Genomic DNA, 8,965 nt, shown 5'->3' with positions numbered 1-8,965 from the left:
GAGAAGGGGGGGCAGAGCGCGGCCAAGGACGCGACCGAGACGATTAGATGCTACGGGTAGGCAGAGACAGTAAAGGCCAGGGTGCATTGCCGGGAGGGCGAGGTGTCGGTGTCGGTGTCGGTGTCGGTGTCGGTTTAGTGGTGCGGCAGCGGGGGCTTGGCGGGGAAACGCTGGCGGCGGGGCGGAGGGTTGGGCGCTCAGCACGCGCGGGGCGGGGAGAGGCGGTGGGTACGCGGGGTGTGTGGCGGGCGGCAGGGGCGAGACGAGGGCAAGGAATCGTGGTGGGGTTGCGCAGCGTTCGCTGACATGATGCATTTATGGTACGAATTGATGGCTCTACGCAACCTACTTGGTGTCCAGTGTCTATCCGAACAGGCGTTATCATAACATAGAAATGCGGGAATTTTATTTCTTTTCAACTTTGATGTGTACGGTTTCTATTTTTCTATTTTTCTTTGGGAGGCTGACTCGTTTTATATATATATGTTTCTGAAGTTAGAAACGAGTAAAGATCATTGTATGGAAAGTTTCTATGCTACATGTAAAAAATTAGCCTAAAGAATAATGCTTACTGTAGGTCGACTACAGTATTCTTTTGAAGACCTTGGAGTTGTTTTCGCAAAAATAGACGACAAGCTGCTTTACTTTGCGGTGGAAAAAAAAAACAAAAAAAAACAAAAAAACAGCGCGTTATTTTTACGGACAGCCTTACTGTACCCTTCGAAGGGCACTCACAAGAATATGAGAATAGACATGTTGACAAAAATACTCTAGTGTTGGGAGAGAAGGAGTTGTGGTGACCGCGGCTTGCGGCCGCAAGAAATATCCTGCGCCAACTCGCCGCAGTCGTGTGACGGACGGCTGGCTGACAGTAATTACAGCTGCGCCCTACTCCCCGCACGTCATCACATATATACTGTACACCAGCTTAAACTTTTTTTCCTGAGTGGATTGCAGAACCTCTTTGCCGTTGCAGCTTCAACAAAAATAAACACTCTGGTGATCGAGGGTACCCAGAAGAGCTGTATGGTCTTTCCTGCACGTGAGCATTTTTAATTAACTGGTAACAGTATACAACGATTCATTTTCCATCTCTTAGAAAAGCGGTGGGAGGTGTTTTCCAAAGATTCTCGTTCGTTCCAATACTGCATTGTGTGTTCCGACAGTCACAAGTGGAAATTCATTCCTACACTACTGCAATAGTGAGACTTGTGAGAAAAAACTGTCGCGATTTGCCCTGCATTTTCGAAACATAGAAGCTATATATCGGGTGGCTTTGACTTGACGCCCCAAAAAACGCCGCCGCCTGTCTGAGATTCTTGGGTCTTCGCATCACCTGCATCATGTGTCATAACATGTACAACCCTTTCCTTGATCTCTGTGCAGCGCTGCCCAACTCGAGTTTCCGCATAATTAATGATGCATGATGCATTGTGTAGTGACCCTGATATTTTTTCCGCGTCAGGAAACGGTATTCTTTGCAGCGTCATGTCGCTCTAGAATGAGGCGAAGCAAGAGGCATTCCATCTTGCGAAAACATGCGCTTGTCAGATACCATGTTTTCTGCGAGTGGAATGCTGGCTGTTCCGTACACCTCAACGCATAGACGCTGTGTGCTTGCTGGTACAGAGCCTGCCCATGTTACGCTCTTTTATGTCTCTTCCGTGATCTCGTTTTTGATTCAGCCTTCTCACCACAACTATGGAAAGGTCTCTGACGAATTGCAGCGCCTGCACTGTGTCATGGAGTGGTGCCCGCCTGAAATGCCCATGCCTCAAACGTTGGAGACGGAAATAACACTACCAGAAAGATTGTCATAGAAATGGGAAATGGACCACTGGCACCAGCAATCAAACACCTTGACCATTTTACCCTAACAAACGACTCATGGGCTTGCACCATACTCGCAACGAACAAGCAGCCAATCAAAGCGCCAGGTACGAACACTATATCTACGACAACAATGCGTCTAAACGCGGAAGCAAAACACTTGGGAACGCAAACAAGCCATTGCAGCTCACTGCAGGTCCTCCGAACCAAGGCCGGCGCGCGCACAGTCCGATACGCAAGCCCCGCCCCAACTCCGGTGCCCCCACCTTACCTCCTACTCGCCGACGCCCCGCTGCTTCTGCGATGCAGACCTCTCTCCAGGCCGTTCATCCTAGCCTTCAACGCGCCTTCGACGACATTCATCTCGGCCTGTTGCCTAGCGTGCGACAACTGCGCCTCGGTCTTCTCCTTCCTCATCTTGAGCAACTTCTCGTACATCCTTCCCCTCTCCCGGAACAGGTCCGAGACCTCGCCGCCCCTCCTCGGGATCTCCCTCTCCAGTCTACTCATCCTCCTGGTCAGCTCCTCCTCCTTCTCCATGCTGCCCTTATTGATGGCTTTCATGCCCGCGGCCACTTCGTGGCGGTACTTGCTGACCTCCCCCAATACCTTCCGGCACGCGATCAGCTCATGCACATAGCGCTTCGCCTTGCCGCCCTGTTTATTCGCGGCGGAGACGTCGCCGCGCACGGTCTCCGTCTTGCGGACGGCGACTAGTAGGGACATGCGGTCCGGATACTTTTCGACCCAGGCCTTGCAGTTCTCCGGCCTGAGGCCGGGTTCCTTGTACAGCGTAGCCAGGGCATGCGTGAGAACCGCCCAGCGGGCCTTCTGGGCGGACGTAGTGGCGGTGGTAGACGTGCGGAGCTTTTTCCAGTCGACCCTGGGCACGATACGTGGGTCGCGCTCCCACGCCGCGTACTGGGCGGCCTCGTGGGTGGTGAGCAACGGGGCGGCGAGGCGTGACGCGGAGGAGAGCGAGGCGTCGGGGTCGCGGGAGAGGGCGCGGGAGAGGGAGTAGTCGGCGAGCAGGAGCTTTGCCGCGTCCGAGAAGGCGGCCGACCAGGCGGCCGGGTCGCGGTGCGAGCGCGGGAGCGAGAGGCGACGCGTGTGCGAGTAGGAGAGCGAGTCCGGGGACGGGGTAGAGTACGAGGGCGGGGCGGGGCGCGCGGAGGCGGTGGAGCGGCGGGAGGAAGGCGGCATCGCGGCGGGTGGGGGGTGGGGGGTGGGAGGGGGAGGGATAGGGGACGGGGTGGGGCTTGAAGTGCAGAGTAGGAGGGGTATAAGTACGAGTGGGAGGCGGTGGACCGCCTCCCACTCGTAGAAGCGTGATGGGAGATTGTGTCGGGATAAGGCGGTATGCCGTATCGCAAGACAATCTCCTATGGAGTAGTGGATGCAAGTGGATTATGGGCGTATGGGGCCCGTGAGGGACGTTTTTGAGAGGACGCGGTAAGGCGAGAGAGTAGATGAGGCGCTACCGTGGCCATTGCAGAGGTACGTGGCGAGACACCTGTGACCCCCCCCCAACGGGCCGGAACAGCCAGGACATGGCGGAACACGCACACATACTGTGCACTCAAGGGTACAGTATACAGTGCATGAGCGATTGGGGCTCGGCGAGGTGCTTCTTGTAACTCTATTAAATGCCAGGCTCAACCACGGCGATGCCCTCAAAAGAGCCTCCGACTCCGCTCTCATCTCCGCTCTCACCTCCGCTCTCACCTCCGCTCTCACCTCCGCTCTCACCTCACTGTACCGTAAATATCATGGCGACGCAATGCCATTTAGAGCAAAAAGACGGCTACATATACACTCTGCTACTCTACGACCTGTACACTAAAACTACACATTCAACACGATTTCCGTTGTGCGTACCGGGCGGCAGGGTCCCACGCGTCCTTGTCCCATCCGCCCTGCCACTCGCGCGTGCATCCGCCGCCCCAGTCGACGGCGGCCACGGAGGGGGGCGACCTGGGGAGGGCGGCCAAGCGCGCGTCTCTTCTGGCGGCGGCGGCGGCGACGCAGCACGGGCTCTGCGTGGGCGGCAGCTCGGGGTAGCGGGTGAGGTGCCAGCGATGGAGGTCGGGGTGCAGCAGGCCGACGGCGCCGTCCTCGTAGTGCACGACGAAGCGCGGCGACGGCGAGCGCTCGATGCGCTTGACGACGCCGCGGTGGTACCTTCCGGTCGCGTCGTGGTCCACGTCCAGCTGGTCGTACAGTGCGACGCACGGGCGCGCGGCACCGGCGGCGGGCGACTCCATCCTGCCGGCGGGGGAAGGGGGGGGGGGGGGGGTGGCGGCGCTGTGCGTGCGAAGGCTGCCTTTGAAGGGCAGGCGAGCGCGCGCAGGGAGGGCGGGCTTATTTGCGCGTTTCGAAGGGGGACGCAGCGCGGGAACGTTGCGTTGGACACGTGGAGTACATGCCTTCCGCAAGGCGCAGGGAGCGAGGATGGCGCCGTCCTATTCGCGCTCCAGTCGTTGTTCATTTGTTGGCCGTGGGACACGCGGCGCCGCCTGGTTTGCTTGCGACATGCATAGCCGTGTCACAACGCCTGGCCCGAGCGAAATCGAAACGATTTACACCGTATGTACCGTACGTACGTGCACCTCGAATTGTGAGTACAGCCATCCCACGTGTGCGATCTGGCAGGTCATCCACGTCTGACACGTCTTACGCGTTGTACCCCGCGCCCGCAGATCAACCGTTCCCTCCTTTCTAAAGCAACAACTCACTTCTTCCTTAAAACTCTATACTTCCGTTCCCCATCGAACCCGTCCATCAAACGCGTCCCTCTATCATCAACAATCCCCATACAAAAACCATTTCCACGACCACTGCCGTCTCCAATTACTCCCATTTCGCAATTTCCCAAACATGCATTCCGCGGCCCCCGTTCAATTCCCTTTCCCACCTCTCTCCGTCTGCACAACCTCTTCCCCTTTCTCTACATAAACCCACCATTTCTCTTCTCCGATAATCCTCTCGCACATATCCCACACGCAACCCACACGCAACCCACATTCACGCTCCACAAATAACATACGCAAGCAACATGTTCTCTCGTCTGCGCCGCAACAGCAAGTCTCTTCAATCGCCGCCCAATCGCCGCTTCCCCTTCCGCATCGCCCCTTTTCAGCCTCCCATATCCCTCCCCCAACTGAGATTCCCCTTCTTCCGCCCGCGCACGCCGCCCGTCTCCCCTACCCCGTCCCCCACCAACCTGCGCCACTCCCCAATCTCCAACCTACAATTGCCGCCCCCTACCCTCTTCGACCCAAATGCTTCCTTGCCAACCGCAAACGCAGCCGCAAACGTCTCCAGGGTTCCCTCGGAGCAGGAAGAATTCTGTACCCCGCCCGCTGAATGGATTCGAAACAACCACCCGGACTTTGCCTATATCTCCCGTGGCAACGGCACTTACATTTCCGTGGGCTCGAGTTCCTGGCAAACCCTGTTTCAAGACGTTGAAAGTGAAGACTCGGACGCCTCATCTTATCAGGGCGCAGATGTCTCGTCTGCGAGTCTCCGGGCTGTGCGCGATGTGGACTCGTCCGAGCTTTCTGATGAGCAGTCGATGCCCGATGATGGTAAGCATGAAGATGGAGACGATATCACCTCGAACAATGTAGAGCTAAGAACAGGGGGGGCCGTAATCAAAGCGGCGAAACTCGTGATTAATGGGCCTATTATACAACAAATTCAGGGCACATCGGTAATAATTGGGTTTGGGAATGGTAAAGTTGGTGAACACGAGCAGAACATTCAGCACCGAGAAGAGTAAAATTGCAGCAGTTACTGCACAGGTAGTTGTTTTAAAGTGTAAAAGAATATTTCTTGTCATTCTGTGAGAATGCAGGTCGGGTCATCAACGAAGTTGACCCCTGATCCTGCACTGCTGTTTTCAATTCAGTTCTGACTTTGAGGCGGAATGTAGCGCCTTTATGCAGTTTGCGGATGAAGTCGGTTCTTTTCGTAGAGATACTTCTTTCTTCTAGAACTTTTTATGTAGACCACCTTTATAGGCACAGTTTGTTTGACTCTATTTGAGTATCCAATAGCATTCTGAACCCAAAGCACATCTCAATGAGACACACTCTCTGTTCCATTATGCTAAACGTCACTTAGGGATACTGACTTGTCGGTCTTCATGAACCACAATTATGAACAATACCCCCCTCAATAACTTTCTAGTCGTTTGAACTGCGTATGCATGTTAATTTGCGAGATGAAGAGACCAAATCTGTCTTGACGTACAATTTTCGCCCCTTCGAAGCGGTGAGCGGACTATACAGCGCTCATGGTGCTAATTTTCAGATTATGCTTTCTCGATGAACAAAGGTTTTTGCCCTGATTTCACTTGACGCAAGGATTTGCCAGGCAGGAGACAAAAAAAAAGAACTCGGATGAATAGAAGATGGATTGATGGTTCTTTACTCAATAAACCAGGACGTAGAACTTCTAAACTGCACTACGGAGTTCTTTCATCGTTAACCTGTAAAAACGACGAGGCAGATAGTTCGTGTCAGCTGGAAGGCATAGACTGACCGAACAGCATAGATGGACTGTGTCCGTCTGTGCCTATCCAGTTATCGTCCGCAGTGACAGCAAAAAAAAAATAGATGTACTTCCTTTATCAAAATCGATCACACTTAAATACCTTCCAGGCTGTTCGTCACTAGTTGCATTGCAGTAGAGCATACTTCAACTGATTCGAAGGGGTTTTCACAGGACTCGAACAAAGCAAAGAGTAACTCACCAAAACTCTTCATGGAACCTCGCGGGGTATGCTGTAAGACGAGGCTCTTGCATTGATGGTACCTCCTAATCCTCTGGAAGTAGGGAAAATTGCCTAGTTATCCCTGTTCCATAAAGTAGTGAATGGCAGAATTTTTCTGTTCTTAAAGACAACATCACGCCTTGGCAAATGCGCAATATGATTTTGCGACAATGATCGAGAAGCAACTTCGGTCAATAGTTTTAGCCAACGGCGCCGGTATTACTCTATGAAAAGGATACTACACATGGGGTGAACAGAGGTTGATGCGCACATCAGAAGATGTACAGAAAACTGCACTTCTGGCCGTCCGCATGGAAGATGATAATAAATCATGCCTCCTCAAACATCCTGGCACAGTCCGGCTCATCTCGCGGCAACGTGAGCCTGTCCGTAATAATCTTCGATTTCACATTTAGCACTGCACAAGGCCCCTGCATGTTTGCTATTTCGGCTGTATTCCCATCCAATTCAGCAAAACTACTGATAGGGCCGGAACTGAACAGGCCGATTTCATTGTTGCGGATTTTCGTCCCCAGGACGGAGCTGAACCTCCCGGAACTGGACGTCGCCAATAACTCAATCTTGTTGTTGTCAAAACCATCCTTGCAGCCGATCTGGATGCCCTCGTCCGACGTGATAGAGTCAACCTTGCTGCGGACGAACTTGTCACCAGATATAGACACAGTTGCCCTCCCGTTTGCAAAGATATTATCAAACGTTGACCTGAAAATAGATCCAGATAAGATGCAATTCTGAAATTGATTTCTCCCTGTGCATCCAAAACCGCAAATTGTCGACCGTCTGATATCGCCGCTCTGTGACAGCCTGCCTGTATTGGAAATCCTGTTGACGTGCACGTTGATCATTTTTGCCTTGATGTCAAGCGACTGTATTTTTGTCAGCGCCAGATTTTTTAGGACGCAGTCGCGAATCACGTCTTTCTCACTGAGGGCTTGGATGGAGTCGAGGTTCAGGTTGCAGTCGCATGTGCGTTCGGTGTTAGATCTTGTATCCAAGCAGGGAGTGCGCGCCAGTGTGGAGAGACTGACGCCACATTGGCCGGAGAGGGCGCGACAAGCCGTGGTGCACGACTCAGGCTGAGCATAGGATTGAGAGAGGATGGAGGCCAGGACGAGAAGGAGGCCGGTTGTCTTGATCATAGTGGCTCAAGTTGGAGAGTTCGGAACTGGTTTGACGTATGGTGGATGGCACAAAGGAGAGGAGGGATGGATGAGTGAGAAGTTGATCTTTTTATAGAGGTTGAGAGTGGGGCACCAGAGCTCAAAGATGAATAGAGAAAAGATAAGGAGCAGGCCACGTGCGCTTTTCACGATGACACTGTATCGTACTTTGCAACAAGACGAATCAGTATCCATGAAATCCTGTCTCACTCGTCGATATTCAGCGGCTGTTGTCGTTATCAGAAGCTTCGGTTGTGAGCTGGGCGCAAAGCCGGCATCATTCATGAGCTCATTGGATGAAAGATCAGAGGCCGACGGGCGCGAGGCGTGGAAGCGGTCCTCTTCTCGGCACGACTTAACTACATGTACTTCTACTCACCTCCTTTTGCGACGGTAAGGGGGTGAATATCACAACATGTGCGTTGGCAGTCGCTGGAGAGCAATGGTGGGTACTGAGGCACAAATGCAGAACTGATGTAGTCATGAGCCCGACATGAGATAGAGAGGAATGAGGCGTTTGTCACGTGGCTCTTGTTCATTTCTAAAAAATTAGAGTTTTTGCAAATTTTGCATAAAGAGTTTGAAATAACCACTCGTGCTGCACAGCATGTCGCAGATAACGATTCATGATATATCCTTGGTGACATCGACCCCAACTTGTCCCACAGGCTTCGCTGGGTGAACATTTGTGCTTCCAGTAAGGTGAGAGACTCTAGAACATTCGTAGAAAACCTTACAAAAGCTTTTGAAAGGGCCTCATGGCTTCTGCGATAGACTCTCCGGCTCTCATTTCACTAACGCACCCACGTCCGTTCGCTCCTTAACACATTGCGCTTTTGTTTTTGTTTTTTTTATTGAAGTAACGGATATTTTATCTAATTCATTGCGCCCTGCGCCCTCTCCATGAAAGGGGAGCACTGGTTCAAAATTTATTCTTAACAAACCACGTTGTTACCCAGCATATAGCAGCTGATCGATAGAATCCAATAGACAAATATTCTTCTCGCTTCATTCGTAACGGTTGTTCTGCTTATCCCGACAAGTTGGAAGAATCATTTGTGAATCCAAATGTAAAGGCAACCGTTTCTCCTCAAGTCCCCCTTTCCAAGCGTTTGTTTTAAAACTGTCTTGCAGTCAGGACAAATCATTAACTTGCCCAGAAAGCCCGTTTTTG

The 8,965-nt window shown here is 52.6% G+C and overlaps 3 protein-coding genes; 1 reads left to right on the top strand and 2 right to left on the bottom strand.

The window, feature by feature from the left end:
• Positions 1 to 1,817: 1,817 nt before the first annotated feature.
• Positions 1,818 to 3,033, bottom strand: CHC_T00001418001 (hypothetical protein). XM_005711803.1 is given in 2 exon segments: positions 1,818 to 2,097; positions 2,098 to 3,033. The coding sequence occupies 1 exon segment, from the start codon at positions 3,031 to 3,033 to the stop codon at positions 2,098 to 2,100; it is 936 nt and encodes a 311-aa protein (XP_005711860.1). The 3' UTR covers positions 1,818 to 2,097.
• Positions 3,034 to 3,599: 566 nt separating this feature from the next.
• CHC_T00001417001 (hypothetical protein) lies at positions 3,600 to 4,370 on the top strand. The gene has a single exon (XM_005711802.1). It carries the CDS (start codon positions 3,600 to 3,602, stop codon positions 4,368 to 4,370), a length of 771 nt encoding a protein of 256 aa, XP_005711859.1.
• Positions 4,371 to 6,775: 2,405 nt separating this feature from the next.
• On the bottom strand, positions 6,776 to 7,770 carry CHC_T00001416001 (hypothetical protein). XM_005711801.1 is given in 2 exon segments: positions 6,776 to 6,939; positions 6,940 to 7,770. The coding sequence occupies 1 exon segment, from the start codon at positions 7,768 to 7,770 to the stop codon at positions 6,940 to 6,942; it is 831 nt and encodes a 276-aa protein (XP_005711858.1). The 3' UTR covers positions 6,776 to 6,939.
• Between the last annotated feature and the right edge of the window lie 1,195 nt (positions 7,771 to 8,965).

Source organism: Chondrus crispus, genomic scaffold (assembly GCF_000350225.1).
Source record: "Chondrus crispus Stackhouse genomic scaffold, scaffold_1, whole genome shotgun sequence".
Taxonomy (NCBI): Eukaryota; Rhodophyta; class Florideophyceae; order Gigartinales; family Gigartinaceae; genus Chondrus; species Chondrus crispus.
This window is presented reverse-complemented; position numbering and strand designations above follow the sequence as displayed.

Excerpts from the sequence above, each read along its gene's own strand:
- CHC_T00001418001 (XM_005711803.1), bottom strand. The coding sequence starts at position 3,033 with ATGCCGCCTTCCTCCCGCCGCTCCACCGCCTCCGCGCGCCCCGCCCCG.
- CHC_T00001417001 (XM_005711802.1), top strand. The coding sequence starts at position 3,600 with ATGGCGACGCAATGCCATTTAGAGCAAAAAGACGGCTACATATACACT.
- CHC_T00001416001 (XM_005711801.1), bottom strand. The coding sequence starts at position 7,770 with ATGATCAAGACAACCGGCCTCCTTCTCGTCCTGGCCTCCATCCTCTCT.